The 17819-nt window shown below is 44.0% G+C and overlaps 1 protein-coding gene across 3 annotated transcripts in view; it reads right to left on the bottom strand.

The window, feature by feature from the left end:
- The window catches only part of DVL1 (dishevelled segment polarity protein 1), a 182778-nt gene that overhangs the window by 28755 nt on the left and 136204 nt on the right, over positions 1-17819 (bottom strand). For all 3 annotated transcript variants that reach the window (XM_067567248.1, XM_067567249.1, XM_067567250.1), the window contains exon 5: positions 5178-5316. In XM_067567248.1, coding sequence (XP_067423349.1) covers positions 5178-5316 — 139 coding nt within the window. The remainder of the gene's footprint in view (positions 1-5177; positions 5317-17819) is intronic.

The raw sequence follows: 17819 nt of genomic DNA, 5'->3' as shown, positions 1-17819 counted from the left end.
TACTTTCTAGGCCATAGGAGCTGGGCAATCAGTTATTATTTATTTGTATTATGGTAGTGCCTAGGGTCCTATTGAGCTAAGCACTGTATAGACAAACAACAAAGACGACACCCAGAGAACATACATTGTATGAGAGCACTACTGTGGTGATGACCCCAAATAGATGGATTAGATAGAAAGACTAGGCAAAGTGGGGAAAGATACTTGTGTAAGTGTGAGGGTGATGGCAGTCAGAACATTTTAGCATCGCTTGTAGGCTGATCCCACTGTCAACAGCATTCTCAGATTCTTTAAAGGATACACACTTTTACTCTCCCTATGTACCTTGGCAATCCTGGATAAAATTATACTGATCTGCGTAGGGAGAAGTGACCCTCCTTTGGGAATGTGAGTTCCATTAGGACATGCACTCCCCCAAACGCTGAACATTGTCGATCTGTAAAAATGGGACTGGAAATCCCGCAGAACTGACTTTCTTGCAAGATTTCTGGAGCTTTTGTTTCTAGCTGTATCAGACTAGGAGGAGCAATGTTCTTTTGGTCTGTGGTATTTCCCATTCCATTCTGCACCAGAAACCACGGGGTGGGGAAATCAAACCCACAAAAGATCTCTGTTCATATTTGATTCTAAAATATAGTCAATGATTTGGGGCAGTTTTTATGTGATCCAAACTGGCTCTCTCACTCTTAGTCTTTCAAGTTTCAGGACCAAAACTGCAGCTTTAAGACACATTTTTCTTCACTTGCTTTCTGGCATCTTTCCATCACAGATGAAGGACATTAGCAAATGATACTTGCAAAATGTATGCGAAAGAAATGAAAGAAGAGGAAAGTTATGCTGAAGAACGCTGCAAATGTGTACACATTTAATTCATTAATTTTTGATCCCTTCTTGTGGGAAGGTAAGCAAAGATATCAATTGCCTTAATAACCTGGGGTGTAAGTATGGAAAGCAGTTTATCTTGGCAAGACTCCTAGACTATGTGAAAGCATGTTTGTAAATATCAGGCTTCACAGTCTCTGCGATTTCTTTTAAAAATATAATTAGGGGGGGAAAAAAATCAAAGGAATCAAATTTCTTTCCTCTCGCATGTTGCCGTAACATTTTAGCCACTTTTTCGCCAACTTTTTCATACCTCTGGCCTCGGTATCACTGCTGCTTACTCAACGTGTCATCAGTAAAGAAAATAAATATTACAATTACATATTCAGTTATACTATTTGCATTTCAGTAGCACTTTTCACCCCCAGTATTTCAAAGGTGATTTACGAGGATTAATTACTTAATCCTCACAATGTGCCTGTGGGTAGGAAATATTATCGGCATTTTACAACTGGACAAAGAGAGTGACTTGCTCAAGATCACCAGGTGCCATGCCAGGAATAGAACCCAGGAGTCCTGCTGCAACCACTAGCCAAAACTCCTTTAGTACTCCTCAAAACTGAAAGGCTACTCAATGCTACACAGAAGTCATAACATGGGGATAATCAATGCAATCTAGTTTCTTCAAAGAGAAGGAAAGGAGGAAAAAAACGGTAATGATAGAGGCAGTTTGCAAAAAGTGCTTCAGAAAATGTTCTTTCTATCAGCTCTTTTATGCAATAGAATACAGCACACCTGAAGTCAATGCAGCTGGAATTCTTGCCATGCACAATTCTGACCACATTAGAGCTAGGAGTTCTTAATAATAATAATTATAGGCGGTTGTCAAAAACCTACCTTCCACACAGCCTTTCATTTTCCAACCATTTACTGTCTTAAGGGAAGGAAGAGTGACTTGAAAAGTACCTCCTTATTGAATGGATTACTTAGCATGAGCTCCCTAGCAGCTTTGTACTCAATATATCACCCATTACCTGCAAATACCACTACGTTTAAGCTATTTAATGACTTGCGTAATACTCTATCACATTGCTTTAAAGACATATTTCTTAGAGAATAAATGGGATTTTTCGCATCTTTTCCCACCTTCCAGAAGAAAAACGTGAAAAATGAATCAGAGGATCAAAGTATGAAACTCCCTGAATCATAAAAGAGAGTGAAACCACTACTGAATGTAGAGATCCTGAGACACGGAGATATGCCAGCGCTGCAGATAAATAAATAAATAAAGATGGCTCCTACCATATAAGGCACAGATTAAAAATGAATCTTGGCGTAACAGGATTCCGGTTAAGAGAGGAAACCTAAAGGATGGGGTCGAATTGGGGAACTGTGCTGCCTTGAGGTATCCACTCACTGAAATAGAGTCATTAAAATACAGCACGGCTTTCACTGGACTGGAAATTAACCAACACTGCTGCACCACTCCAAATTAAAATCAACCAAGTTCTCACAGAAAAGTACCACAGGAAATTCACATCCTCCTCACTGTTAACACCAAAAAATCCTTTACATTTGGATTCTTCTTTCCATGTCATCCCACCCCACCTGCCCTCTCCCCACTCTCAACTCAGCTTCCAATACTAGATTTTATCAACGTCATTAAACAAACTTACCCCCGTTAGCCCTTTCTCCAAGTCCCCATCCCCAGCAGCTCCAAAGTATGTTTGGTTTTCTATTGGGCTCTGTTTGCCCAGTAAGAAAATTCCCCCCCCCGCCAGTGGAATCTCTCATCCGCTTGTGAACATCATCTTTGTTATAGAACAGCATACCTTGGAGCATTCCATTACGCTGCTCTTCCGGACAAGCTGGCTTGGCAGTTACTTTGGATGCCAAGAACTTCTGCCCTAGCCTAGAAAGGAAAAGGCCCTTGGCAGCAGCTTCAAGAATCTCTCTCTTGTCGTGGGTCAGTTGCAGAGAGTTTTCTTTATTAAAATATATGACAGGATTTAGCTGGGTCTAGCACGCTGTGCTTCAGTAGCCACCCTGCCTGTGCTAATCCTGCCCCATTGCATATCTTGCTGCCATGGAAATAATTCATTTATTTACAAGAAACAAAATGAGTTGCAAGGCTCTCTTGGAAACCCTACAGCTTTTAGGAAAGCTTAGAATGGATGCAGGTTAAAGGCTTAGGGTCTGATCCTGCAAATCACTTTCACCCAGGAATGCTGATGGGCTTACTCATGCGTGTAAAGTACTTGAGGATTGTTCCCTGCATTTTCAGATGCTGGCACCTCTTGGTGGCCTGAACAATGTCCGCAGCTCACATTTGCACAGGGAATTTCCCTTTGCATGTGAAATTACCAGTGTTGGCCAAATGTTTTTCACCCTGACTGCATCTGCGAGCAAAATATTTTTCAGGTCAAAGCAAGATGGGCCCAACTGTCCACAGGTGATCTGAGAGGCCAGCTGAGCAGGTCTGAGCATGGACAAACGGGCATTTTGCATACCTCGCTACCCACTGCACCTTTTAAAAAAACTTGGCCCTTCACATGTGTTGAATGGAGCTGAAATTAAGGGGGACTAATTAAAAATAACTTGACTCCCCAGTTCAGCAAGGTACTTAGTCATATGCTTAACTGCTAGCCTGCGAAGAGTTCCTCTGCAGTCAACGGGCTATTTATGTGCTTAATGTGAGGCATGGCTTAAATACCTTGCTGAGTTGGGGTCCTTTTTCATGTTTGCTTTTCATCTTAGAAATAACAGGAATATCAAGTTGCATCTTCCATGCTTTTATTAGAGGTCTCCTTGGAGTACCAGAACCTGGAATGGGTTCTCTCTGTTCCTAATAGAAAATATCCATAATTATAATTTGAGGGCGGAGTCATCCTACAAGCCCTTTAAGGAAAGGCAAACATATAACTGTAAACAATAGCAAGAGTGCTTTGAGATGGAAGATCATTGTGAGAACATCAAGGAGTATTTCCCCACTTAGTCCCGGTCCTTTGGCTCCATGAAAGGTAAAGATTAATTAAAATGCCCATGTAAATATTTGGCAAAACAGGCCGTCTTTATAATAGCATTAATGGGAATGAATTCTTCTACTGCTCATAGGGGTCACAGAATTCCTTTTCAAATCAGCATTAATTAATGTCTACTTACTTGGAAGGTATTACCAAGAGATTTTATTACAATATTCACGTCATTACTAAACTCTGCAAATATGGACTAGTTTGCAGCTAATAATAAGCCCCCCCCCCCCAAAAATCTGCCTTGATACTTGAGGTCTGCATGTTGTATGGGTTTCAAAATTTAGCCATCCTTGCTCTGAGGACACAGAGCAGGGAAATAAAGTTGTTAAAGGCCTGGGAAGTACAGGCATTAGACAGTTGTTCCTTAACTGGAACGCTCGCTCTCAGCTCTGGCTACAGGGCAGTTTGGATCTCGGTCCAAACTTCTCAGCTGGGTCCCATCTCTAGTATCCAGAGATAAACGGGAGGGAGTAACCAGTAGGCCAGCACTCAGACCCAAGTAAAGAGCAAGTAAGTCTCCCAGGGATGCATCCCCAGATGTCCTCCATCATTTGGTTTCAACAAGGGCTGTTGTATATTCAGAAAGCGGAGTATTTCGGCTTTGGCAGATCAGACCATGTTGGGAAGGAGGCTAAGGCTGTGCTGAATTCTCCTCCTGCCGGGTTTCTCATCTGACAGATAAGCCGAGTAGTGCATCGCCAGTAAATGGGGTTAATGCCCCAACGATGCTGCGGTCGTTACCATGAAATATCACTGGTCTCCAGTTGGCCCTGGGAATTGTGATGAAGCAGACTCCCTGATTAACTGGCTCCCAGTTAGGCAGATAGTACTCTCCATCAATTGACTGAGCAGTCAGTATGGAGCAGGCACCATTTCACACTCAACATCCACTGCAGTTTCGCCCTATGAAAAGACAGTACTACAGTGCCAGGGGAGTGGCAAATGCTAGGGCTTTAAAGGACACTTATTGATACTTCTTGTTGCCCCTTTCACTTGGAAACTCTCCCGCTTCCTGTTGGCCAAGCCCCCTAAAACTTTTCCAGTCTCCTCCTTCAATTCCCCCTGACAACCCATGCAATCCAGCAAACCGTCTTACCTGGGGCCCCTCGTCTCTCTTCACCCTCCCTCACTTGAACTGCTGTCCCATGACTCATCTTTGTCTTCAGCTGCAAGCCCGCTGGGGCAGGGAATGAGGAAGGCTGTGTAAGGGACGCCTTATGTCCCTGTAGCCCTGTGCATAGCTGGGGTTACAAACTGGCCCCAAACGATTAACAGCAATAGAGTAAAACTGCTCGATGTGAATTCACCCCGTGGGCTCCCTACCTGCTCGTGTCATCGTCATCGTCAGAGTCAATGAAGCTGCTGGACTCCAGCTCGCTGCTCATCATGGTGGAAGAGCTGTCATAGCCAGGGGGGTGCTCCCGGTGCCTCTCCAGCTTGGGGTGCCCATTGATGCGAGGGACTGTGGGGAGAACAGCAGTAAATCAGGCATTAGGTGGAGAGAGGGCGGCGAATGGCTGCAGTGACACGAAGGTGAGACTGACACCCGAAACCACCAGCTCCCAACAGCCTGGGAAAAAGGGCCCATCTTGAAAAACAGAACCACTTAGTGCTTGGATTTTAGTCAATAGCCAGGCCCGCCGACAGCAATCCCGGGCCGCAGGGCGGAACAGTCAATGGCCACCGGCCCCCTAGAAAGGGATGGCTGAGGTTTACGACCATGGACGATAGGTGAAGCTTCCGCTCAGGAAGGCTAGCTCCCTGTGCCGCCTCTTCCGCCCACGGCCCCACCCACATTCCATCCCCGTTCCGCCCAGGCCATGCCCCCTCCTCGCTCACCACCATGTTCCTCCCCGGCTCGGTCCCCCTCAACCCCTTCCTGCAGGCAGCAGGGGCTGTGGGTGGAAGAGGCAGGACAGGAAACTAACCTCCCCCCAAAAAAGCTTCACTCCCTGCCCATGTCCTGGGCTCTTTTAAAAACTCCAGGCCCCTGGGCAATTCCGCTCCCCTGGTCGGCAGGCTTGTCATCAGCTGGCAAATCCTCCCCTAGCCTTCCCGTTTACCCCCAACCTCATTTATCATGATCTGGCTCATTCGCAGGCAAGGTTTAAGGTTCACGGGGACAACTGTATGGAGGTTAGGGCAGAGAGGGCAAGGTGGGCTGCAGGTCAGGACTGAGGTGCGTCAGCAGAGTTGCGTGGGGAATCCAGTGCTGGAAGAGCAGTGAATGCTGAAAGTCAGGAGTGAGGTGCATCAGCAGAGTTGCAAATACCATGGGAAAACTAGGGGTCACCCAATTAAATTAATAAGCAGCAGGTTTAAAACAAAGCAAAGGAAGTATTTCTTCACACAGCACACAGTCAACCTGTGGAACTCCTTGCCAGAGGATGTTGTGAAAGCCAAGACTATAACAGGGTTCAAAAAGAAACTAGATAAGTTCATGGAGAATAGGTCCACTAATGGCTATTAGCCAGGATAGGCAGGGATTGCTGTTTGCCAGAGGCTGGGAATGGCCCACAGGATGGATCACTTGATGATTATCTATTCTATTCATTCCCTCTGAAGCACCTGGCACTGGTCACTGCTGGAAGACAGGACACTGGGCTAGACAGACCATTGGTCTGACCCAGTGAGGCCATTCTAATGGGATGCCATAAACTGGGATTGCAGCGCTTAGGGCAGTAGGGAAAAAACTTGTACTGCACCTGCCTGCACAGTGCTATCAGCTTCTCTCTCAGACACAATCCTTATGTTCCCCCGCACTCACACTCACCCACACCCCCAGTTAGGTTCCTGACAGCCTGGGCAGTACAACTACATTATGCATCTGGAATGGCCAAGACAATGAGGCTGCAAAGATATACTGGAACATTTAGCTTTTGATAACATAGCTTTGAGGATGCAATCAGAGTGCAAGGACTTCCCCGGACATCTTCCCTACCGAAGTGTACCTCATTTACCTGAATGCATCAGTGGTTCACCTCTAGCTAGAGAAACACTCAGGATTTCCCTCTACAAAACAAACATCCTGTCTCTCTTCTCCTACTCAGTCACCTGTCACTAAAGACCCTTGACCTAAGAGTGACACAATTTGCCAAGAGAGTTCTTTGTCCTAGACGCCGGAAAGGCGGTTTCTGATAAGGCACCCGGTCAAGAAATAAATAAACTGGACTTCAAAGCCTTTTAAAAGCATGCTTTCGAACCCTTGGAACGCCTTCCCAGGTACAAGCAGATTATACAATGGAAAACCTTCATAAGGAAAGAATGACTGGATGTACAAACCAGAGTGCAGTTATTATACCCATCAAGAAATTTTCACAGCTTAAGACTTTGCATAAGTTTTGAAGTAAGATTACTTGAAAATACAAGAGGAAGTGTGGACTAGCAGATAGGCACAGGACCAGGAGCTGTTCTAATTCTCAATAGTCTTCTAGTTCTGGTTTTAAAACCAAACTCAGAGACAAGGCAGCGGTGCCTCTATATCCCAGATTCAAACACAGACAGAAGGGAAAATAAAGGCAGTTCAAATTTTGCCCCTCCCAACTTAGACCATCAAGCAGGTGGGCTGAAAACAGACACGTCTCTTGAATGGTCAACTAAGCAAGTAAAGATGAAACTGTTATTTCTTCTCATGGGGACTGGGCCAAGTTTGGCCTTTGGAAGTCAAGGTCAAGTCATCTGTTCTACAAGCTCCCTGAACGTTCAACTCCAGCTTCCCAGCCAAGCTCTAAGAGCCAATTTTTTCTTTCCCTGGTGCTTTCATCCATGACAAAACAGAAAAAAGGAAAGAGAAGGAAATGACTTTCCAGATTCTAAAGCTGAGAAAAGAGTGTTCTGTTCATCAAAATAATACGTTTCACACAGCTACCATCTGCTTGTTAAAGTCATGAAGAGAGTCATTGGGCTTGGGCTAGATATAGAATGATATCATATATCATATATCATATGGCTTCATATAGAATGATCTAATGGCTTTAGGTCTTGATACAGTGCAGTCTAATGGTTAGAGCACATGCCTGGAAAACATAGTGGCTTGGTTTCTATTCCCAGCACCAACACTGAAGTTGCTTCATCTCCGTGCTACAGTTTCCTCCATCTATAAACTAGGGAATCATAAACCACCTCGCTCCTGTGAAGGTTTTGAGGCTTAATGAATGTCCATAAAGTCTTTGAGAACTTCAGATGGAAGGTGCTATAGAACGGCGAAGTAATGTTGGATCACTAAGGCTGGGATTTCCCAAGAAACACTCAAATCCCATTGTGAAAAGTTCCAGAGGGGTAGCCGTGTTAGCCTGTATACAGCAATAACAACGTCTGACGAAGTGGGTTGACAAAGCATCTGACAAAGTGGGTTGCAGCCCACGAAAGCTTATGCCTGCAGAAATTAAATTTGTTAGTCTTTAAAGTGCTACAGGACTCTCGTTGTTTTTTCAAATCCCACTGACAGTCAATTCAATTTACATGGCTAACTCCCTTAGGCTCCTTTGAAAATCCCATCTTAAATCACCCAAAACATTTGTGTCTTCCTAGGCAGACACCTTTTGCTGCTTCCCTTGTGTTGCAAATGCAAGAGGCAGACTCCAGCCTATGCCTTCTCAGGTCCAGGAATGGATGTTTTCATCACTGGTCCGGAGGGCGGGGTAAACCAAAACAAAGCCAAAAAGCCCAAATGTTTAACTGCAGAAAGAAGCCTTGTCTGTTGAGTGAGATTTAAAGTAATTGCCAGGCAATCGGATTCATCATCAGAGGTCTCCGATTCGACAAAAGATGAGAAGCGAACATGAGAGCTCAAGGGCACAGAAGCTCCTTAATCCGTTTACAAGAGAACAAAGCCATGCGTGAAGCTTTAACTGCTGGGGCTTTCCTCCCGTTTCCTGGCATTCCTCTTTCCATGCTCAGATGTTCCTTGCCCCTCAATCAAAGATCTATCCTACATGCCCATTCCTCCTCCGCATACCACAGGTGTTCTTCCCCCAACTCTGTCTGCCTCAGTCTTAGCTAAGCCTCCTAAGGTCCGCTCTGGATAACAATGAGCGCTTTTCATCCAAGGCTCTTGCAGCTCTCTGCAACGGGGAGCAAGAGAAACTTCATTGTGCAGATGGAGAATCTGGGGCACAGCAAGGGTAAAGGCCCAGTCCAGCAAAGCCCTTGAACACGATTAACTTTAATTACTGAATTATTAACTTTAATCATGTGCTCCTGTCCCATTGGAGTCAACTTGAAACAAGTGTGCAAGGTCTGTGCTGAATTGGGACCCAAGGCCATTGGCTGGGATTTTCAAAAGAGCCTAAGGGAATTAGGCACATAAATTCCAATGGAATTTAGGAGACTAAACACCTTTAACAATCTGGGCATAAGTGACCTGGGCCAAGGTCAAACACTGAGTCTATGCCCATTTTGGCATTGGCTTCGTAGCTGGATTCACAGTGCATCTGGTTAACAAAAGCCAAGCCTGACGCCACAGTACAGCTGAGGAGCTGTGGAGATGAATTTGTAAAATTAACAGATTATTTTCACAGTTTTGGGGTCTCAAGGCAGCATTTCAAATCAGGCATGTCAGGCAGAATCTCACTAAGGCGAGGTGTGTCTATTGACGACAAACATTCGGGGAGGGAAGGGCACAATGTGGGAGCTGAAGTTGAGGGGAAGAGGGAAAGGGTTTAGGAACAGATTGTTGGCCCAATTTTTACTGTCCTGATTACTCTTGGTAGGGAATACTTGTAGGCTTTACTTTTAATTGGGCTGCATTTTTAATTTTGGCAGAGATAGGAAGGAAGATCAATGTGTTGGGTTTGTACTTTGGTTATAAAGACCAAATAAAATAAATACCTACCCTGCCAGGAAAGAGAGCAGGAACTGTACATCAGATTTAGGAATATTTAATAATCTCTTTCACTAATAATAATAATTCCTTGCATTTCCATCACATCCTCTGTTTGAAGGCTATGTTCGACGAACAATGGGGTTGACATTTTCAGAGATGTTGTTATGACTATTTATTGTTTGTGTTGTTGTAGCACTGAGGGTCCACAGGACCGGATCAGGGTTCTGTCATGCTAGGTGCTGTACAAACACAGAGAAACAGCCTCTGGCTTTGTGCAAGGGATCTCATTAGGGTTGGGAAGGATGGAAAAAATCGACTGCAGCCTTGGGGCACAGCTGCTGTTATAGTAATTTATTCCCCCTCTTGCCTCCACCCCCATATGCTCCACCCCCCATAGGCCAGGGAATCCACAAAGATCTCCTTGCACTCCACCCTCCTGCCCTTGCTGTTGTGGAGAGTTCTGGGAATGAGGTGAAGGGAAAACCGCGAAAACGAATGGCAGTAGCGATTGTGATAACAGACCCTGAATACATCCAGCAGCTGGAGGGGGCATGCAAGCATGGAGGTGGTCCCAATGCCAGCAGGTATCTGCAAATCAGCCTATAGCTGAGTCTTCAGCAAACACTGCAGATAAACACTAGGATTAAGGAAACCCGCTGACCATAACCCATCCGTCTGGGTCAGTTGAATCTCTGTGCTGTGTTTCTTTTTTGAACTGGCTGTTAAGGATTCTCCCTTCCTGTTCCCAGGAGGGCTCCTGGACTTGCCAAATAAACACAGGGTTTCAGTTTATTTTATCAGGTGTGCGGGATGGGGCACCCTTATTACGCAAACCAAAATACAGGAAGACACAGCAACATTCGGAGCGAAAGAACAGCTTCCCCTCATGCCCCCCACCACCAGGATCCCTGGGAAAGTCAAGTGAACAGGAACGGGCCAGGGGTCACAAGAAAGGCAGAGTGGTGGTTCAGAAAAGGCTTGAGAAGCCTCGTCTAATGGTTAGCTTGACAAGGAATGAAAGGAAACAGGTTCTCTCATTAGTATTGCAGTAACTTCCCAACTAAGATAGGGACCACATTACTGACCACGAGCGCCCTTGTTCTCCTCTAAAACCGCTACAGATTTAAACATGATTTGAGGGAGCTGCACGCAAGGCTGTGTGTAATGGACACTCGAGAATGGGACCATTGGCAAATGACCCTGTGGGCCGGGACCCCTGCAGATAGCAAACCGTACAGGAGATCCACACAAGCCCTTTGGAGGCAGTTCTCTCCTGTGTCCAGAGACAGCGCTCTACCCCACTGCCACAGTCATGCTGCCCTCTGGTACCTATCCCATAGTCAGCACAGCTTCCCGGCGTGTTGGCTTGCAGAAAATTTCAAAAGCCAATCAAAATGATTGTGGAAGAGATCAAATTTCTTAACTTCCTGGGAAGCGTGGCCATTTTTGGAGCTTATTCTCAAATCAGAGACCAGGTTTTTCCCTTTGTTCTCCTCTTCACCTTTAAGTGTCTTCGTGAAGGCGATGAAAATAAAACTGGACTCTGTTGCCCAGGGTCTGGTCTCGTGTGTGTGTTTCTCATCCGTCTTAGATCCAGTTTAGGTTTTTCCATGGTACTTTTCTGAGGTACCGATCACCTCAGACTGTAAGTTCCTTGGTGCAGAGAATGTTCTTATTCTAGGCTTGCAAATCACTGTGGAAATTTCTGCTAGCCCGACTGCATGGCATTTTGGCTCACCCCACCAGGGAGTGTTTTAGCAGTGCTCAACTTAAAAGTAGCCCAGCAAAAAACAAACAAAAAACCCCAGCTTTGAGCCTTGAAAAATGTTTATGTTTCCATCCACTTCAGCAATATTTTAATGGATATAAGCCTCTGATAACTGGGGCAAAATAACAGAATGTCCCAAAATTCAAAAGATTCTAGCTTGAGCCGTTAGAAACAGACTCTGCATCTATGAAGTGTGTACACACATCACCTACTACAGTGGGTCTCTGATCTCCAAGTGGGGCCCTCTGGGCATAGAAAGAAGCCATCATTTAAATGTAGCAATGTGGAGTCAGCACCCAAACAAGAATAACCTATAACAAAGCAATGAGAACTGCCAAACCACCTCACCAAATGCAAACCCAACACAGAGCGGAACTGCTTGCAAGAGCTGACTGCATTTCACTTGATGACAACAAACCAGGGGCGAACTCCTGCTCCCTCTGAAATTTTGCTGTTGACTTACAGATTTACTAGCTGGCTCACAATTTAACACGGACAGATTTAATAACTTTGCCCTTTGTGAATTTTAAAAGGTCTATTTTTCATAGAGGAGCAGTATATAAATTAGAAGCAGCACCGGACCAAAACACCAACCCTTAAGAGGCTCTGCTTTATACTTCCCCACTGGACAAAACCCCCTTTATTATTTTTCTTGCCCTCCTTGGGTTCCCTCTGCTTTTCATTGGTTGCAACTTATAAAACCAATCACATCATAGGTAGCTGATCATTTCTATTTAATTTGATGGAGCTGATGTTAAACAGAGCCTTGATCTTAAAATCAAGCCCATGTTGGGGAAAGTTTTCCCAGCTCCAAGATTGAAGATGGTATAAAAGTTACAGGGCCAGAATTTTATCTCGTGTACAGGAGTGTAAATGGGAGATGATTCTGGCCAACAGGCTGCACTAGCAGGAGAGAGCTTATTTATATTCACTGCTGCATTTTTCATCTCCCCCCCATCCCCCGCTTTGCATAACTGTTCTCTATTTTTGCAGCTGAAGGACTCTGTGCATCACAGTGTGGGCTGCCCCCAGCACTCATTACTCCATGTACTCTGTGGAAGCCCCAAATCCACCCCCAGGCAGTGACTAGACAACATAGATTCTTTATTCCATTCAGAGTGGGTGGTCTAAGAGCTTTTACCGTTGTTGGTCCTCTTTTCCTCCATATAATTCCATCTTGCATTCTCTTCACCACTGAGAACTCCATGTGTCATCAGCTAAGGGTGGGTTAAAGAGGGATATTTATCACCTGCGACCTCCAAGCTCTCTCTTAGCCCACACAGCTGGGAAGGGAGGTCGCTTCCAAAACTAGGCCTCCCTCACAACACAGCACCTCATTCATACTGGATCATTTAGCCAGTGAATTTTTCTGTTCACAAGTTGTCTGTGAGCAGATGGCTAGAATATCCTTGAATTTGTCATTCAGAATTCTTTGCCAAATAATGTTGTTGGATAATTCTGGGTCAGTAGCTCATTTGGTTTGCAAAGATGATTCACTGTTCAAAATTCTAGGCTTTTTCGATTAGACACAGAGGTCACGTGGCATGTTTTTGTGCTCTCATTGGATGAGTTGGCTCTTAGAATCAGGTTTCAGGTGAGAATCCTTGCATTTGCAATTTGTTATTTGCATCCTGTTACAATCTTGCAAGGTTTGCTCAGAATTCACTGATCCTGCAAACGTCAATGCTAGTAAATTCACTCACCAGGACATTCACAGAAAACAAAAAACAAACACACACTTATAGCAAATTTGCTTCAGAATTCAAACTAATATTGATATGATATTGATATTTTTTCCCCACTGTCACTGGTTCTTATTTTCTAACACTAGGATCTGGCGCAGGCTTCTCAGCTATTCCTATTATAGGGGTTTAAGCTGTATTTCTCGCTAAGAAACACTCTTATTTTCCTGCTGCCTGTGCATTGTCTGGCCAAAGATTTATGAAGGATTACAACACAGCATGAGCACATTCTTCACTGCGATTACCTTGCACTTTGCATTAATATCGACAGGAGCGGATAACTTTGGCATCTCAGAATATTCCATGATTTACATTTCCCTACAGTACCCGCTAGCTGCTGTTCTGGAAGCTATAAACTTGAAGCTGTGACTTGTGTTCCAATCAGATGGACTAGCTCGGCTAATCCCATGTGTGATATTTAGACTCAAACACAGTTTCCCCATTCATTATCAGGTAAATAATTTATCCCAGACAAACTCCATCAGTTCCCAGCCACTATGAAGAATTAATGGCCCACATCAATTTGCTACGCTCTTTAGGTCTCAAGAGGCAGCTTTCACACGGAGGACAGTTCTAAAAGCAGGCAGAATTTTAACCAGCTGAGTGCTGCTTCACATCCATGGGACAAAAACACACATAACAGGGCTTCTCCGGATACTGGGCAGATTTCCTTCAAAGCTCTGACCTACCAATGAAATGCCAGTGTTTAAAAACACAGAAGGCAAGTGCTACATGGCTGCTGCACCTATGGTTAGCAGTGAAAGGGTTAAACACTTATCCATTTGCACTTGTTCTTAACTTTCCTTGTCACTTTGGTTGGTGATCAGAGAATCTACGCCAGATTTTCCCTTTCATGACCCATATTCTCTTTCTGCTCAGTCTTGCACTAAAATCATAAAGGTGCGGGTTGCAAGGAAGAAAGGAAGCTCTAGCTAAAGCTACTGGGCACGTGATCTACCATTTAAAACAGGGGAGTGGGGGTCAGGACTCCTGGGTTCTATTCCTGTCTTGGTCAGTGCCTGGCTGTGTGGCCTTGGATAAATCTCAGTCTCCCCATGCCTCAATTTCACAGTATGTAAAATGAAGTGAAGATGCTTCCCTACCTCTCCTGAGATGTTCATAAAGCCCTTGGAGATCCTAGGTACGTGCTAGGGGAGTGCTGAGTGCTTATTGAATAGAATCTTACAAACTGACTTTGATGATCAACTCCCCCGCCCTGCCCACTGGTTGCAGGCTGAGAATGGACCTCTCGCCCTTTTCACTAAAGGTTGAATAGCAGGGTCCTGGGGCAACTGCTTTAATGGGTGCAGAGGCAGGTTTCGTTTGTGCAAAGAGTACTTGTGAATTTCTAATGGATGCACCGTTTGACAATGTTCCCCCTGGTGTTCAGTGAGCACTTTCCATCAGATGGAGATGGAGGGGAACGTAAAAATACTTAGCACTCGGGTATGTGGGGCTTTTTGTCTCCGAAGGATTTTACAAACATGAAATGATTTAAACCCCCAACACCCTTCAGGAAGCAGGTGGGTGTAATCTCCATTTTCTAGACAGGCTGCCTCAGTTTCCCTGTCTAAAGACGAAGTGGGTACAAAATGCACTCGCCGGAGCCCTTGATCTGTTTGGCCACACGGGAGCCTCCGCTCAGATGGCTTGATACCTACACTGATACACGCGGGGCTGAGCTTCTGGATAGCATCTGACTGGTTCCAGGGGTCTCATCAGGTGGTGACACCACTTGTGGCAACGTCTCCTATTGTGACTGGGTCTCTGTGGGGAATGCTGCCGCCGCCGCCGCCTCTCCTGCTGTGGTCGGCTTCCCCCGAAACATTCCAAAAACGTGGATGTGACCATTTCCCTGCCCACCCCGTGGCCCGTTAAGGAATCCACAGTATGTAAGGTGACAGCCACTCCGCACAGTTCAAGCAACCAAATGCAGAAGCACAGAGTTCTCCAGCTCGGTGCATTAAAAATAACTCTACTTCTGAAAAATGGGTGTTGCTCAGAGCTCCAGCGGGGGCATTAAGAGAATTCCTTGCCTGAAGGCTCAGAGATTATAGGGGGAAAAAAATATCTGCATGCTCTTCCTCCATGACATAATCCCAAGGATGCTTGTGCCCGAGAGGCAGCCGATCTGGTGAGCACTGTATCTTCAAGGGACTGAGGAAACAGAACACAAACCATTTGCATGGGCTTTTTCACTTGGCAGGTCCCTGAAAATGCTTTGCACTCTCTTTTTCATGAATCATCTCCAAAAATCCAAATCCTTTTACAGACACATTTTTAATGGGATCCTGGACTATACGAGATAGTTCTCTTTATCCAAATAAACCTCACACAAGCACAGCTTTGGAATTTACATGATTATTTTTTACTGTAAACCCAGGCTACTGGAGATTATGTGGATTTGGGGATTTTTTTTAAACTGTCTCTGATTTTTAATATATTTCAGAAATACAGTTCAGGCAGATACACTGGCTGATTTTCCTATTTTAATATAGTTGTTTAAATTCTTTATGCAATTTGCCTGGAGGACAATGTATTAATAATAAACCATGGTTAAAAATAGTTTCTTTATAGTACCTGTGGGGATTCCCTTCTTAAAAATTTGTTCAGTTTCATGTATACATGTTGGTCTCTAACAAACATCGGCAAGTTCCTCAGACAAAATTCTGTCAATTATATGGGTGTAAATCCGCAGTAACTCCACTGACTTCTACTTGACAAAGGAGAAAGCAGACAACATCCCTGACAGAACAGTCTGTCTCCTTACAGTGGTGAAGGCACTTCTTACAATGGATCAGATTCTGGTCTCATTCACACCAGTGAAATCCAGATTAACTTCACGGAAGTCAATGAAAGTTTATCAGGCTATATTTTGTAGTCCTTACGCACTCCAGATTGTGGGACCCTAATTATGTCCATGATTCAAGAAATGACATAGCATGTGTTTAAATCACCTCGTGCTAAGTATGTCCTTATGCCCCATTGACTTTAACAGGACTTAAACACATGCTTAAGTTCTTTCCTGAATCAGGACACCTGGACAAAATCGAGCCGTCACTCCAGGCAAAATCCCTGTTGATTTCAGTGGGAACTTTGCTTGAATAAGATCTGCAGAGTCAGGCTCTAGAAATCAGTTATTTAACACCACCTCCTCTGGTGGCAATGTGAAATTAGTCATTTAACATTTTCTGTTTGGTGTATTTCAGATATTTTTGTATGTGGGCTCACATTTTATCTCAAGCTATGCACCCTGGCATTACTACTCAGTGCTCCAGCCCAGCTGTAAAGAGGCAGCCTTTGCTGAGGAACTGTTTCCATTCAGAAAATTAAGGGCCAAATCTTCAGAAGTGATGAACTTCAGAGATTCCAATTGGAGTTGCAGTGGCTCAACTTCTTTCAAGTTTTGGCACTATGTTAATACCGCATTTCAAGGAGATTTTCATATTCCATAACTGCCTTCTTCACTGACTAGGTCATTAATACATAAACAGCTACATCTCTTTTCCCTGTGATGACAGGACATTTGAAGAGAGGTCTCTCAGCTTTGTTACAAATCTTTCCAACTCCCTTTTTCTTTGTTTGCTTTTGTCTTTTTCTTTTTTTAAATTATCCCTCATAAGCAGAGCAAAGGAAATTGGGAAGAGGAGTGGAATGTGGTGATGATATTTCAACAAAGTAAAATAGTGCATATTCTTGGTATTATGTTTTGTATTATGATAATGCCCGAAGACTCCTATATGGAGCTGTACATACTATATGTTACTGCATATGTTACATTTAACAGATCTAACACAACGAAGAACTGTGATCTTATATTCTGAAACTATTTTTTCTCCATTTACAGTAAGTAGTAAGTAACCTTGTCTAGGTTTCTTACCATCCAACACAGTGGCTCTTCTAGGACATGGAACTTACTGATTTCCATTTGTGCAGCTCACTTCTCACACTAAAACAAAAAGATTTAAGAAAATACCTTCCCCTTCCATAGCTCTGCCTTCGTTTTCCATTCATATTACATCAAAAGATCTATTTCCTAACACCAACATCTTAAAATTTACAAAACTTTTTACCTGAGTGATATGCCTTGTTGAAAACATTAAAATGTTGTTTATAACTTCATACAATTTTAGCACCTCATACAGCAAAAGAGCTTTGGAAATCTACTCTCACGCTTGACAAAACCATGGCCTTTGTTCAGAAATACTACTTAAATCTTCTTTTCCATGGTTTTACCAGAACAGGGGTCAATAATCCTCAACTAGAGAAAAAAAAAACAGTATTTTTCTGCAAACACATCAAAACTGAGTTTTTTAAAAAAAAAAAAAACAAAAAAAAAAACCCTAAAAAACAAAACCAAACCCCCTAAAGGATTGTTAGGACTGATGTTTTTCAAAGTTTGATACAACACCAAAGCGAGGGGGTGGATCTTTCTCTCTCTCATCCCCCCCACAAACATACACATACACCCTCTCTCTAAAACCCATCCTACACATTCATCCACCTCCTGAATTTTTCCTCCAATGGCATATACCAAAAGCTACTTACTTTAAAGCTCCCTCCAGCAACACACTCTATAAACTGCTACATATACTTACTTTAAAGCACAACTTCTGCTGACCAGACTGGGC

Source organism: Emydura macquarii, unplaced genomic scaffold (assembly GCF_026122565.2).
Source record: "Emydura macquarii macquarii isolate MOO-44397 ecotype Brisbane River unplaced genomic scaffold, CSIRO-AGI_Emac_v2 contig_2768, whole genome shotgun sequence".
NCBI classification, from domain to species: Eukaryota; Metazoa; Chordata; order Testudines; family Chelidae; genus Emydura; species Emydura macquarii.
Note: the sequence above shows the minus strand (reverse complement) of the source record. Positions and strands in the feature narration are given on the sequence as shown.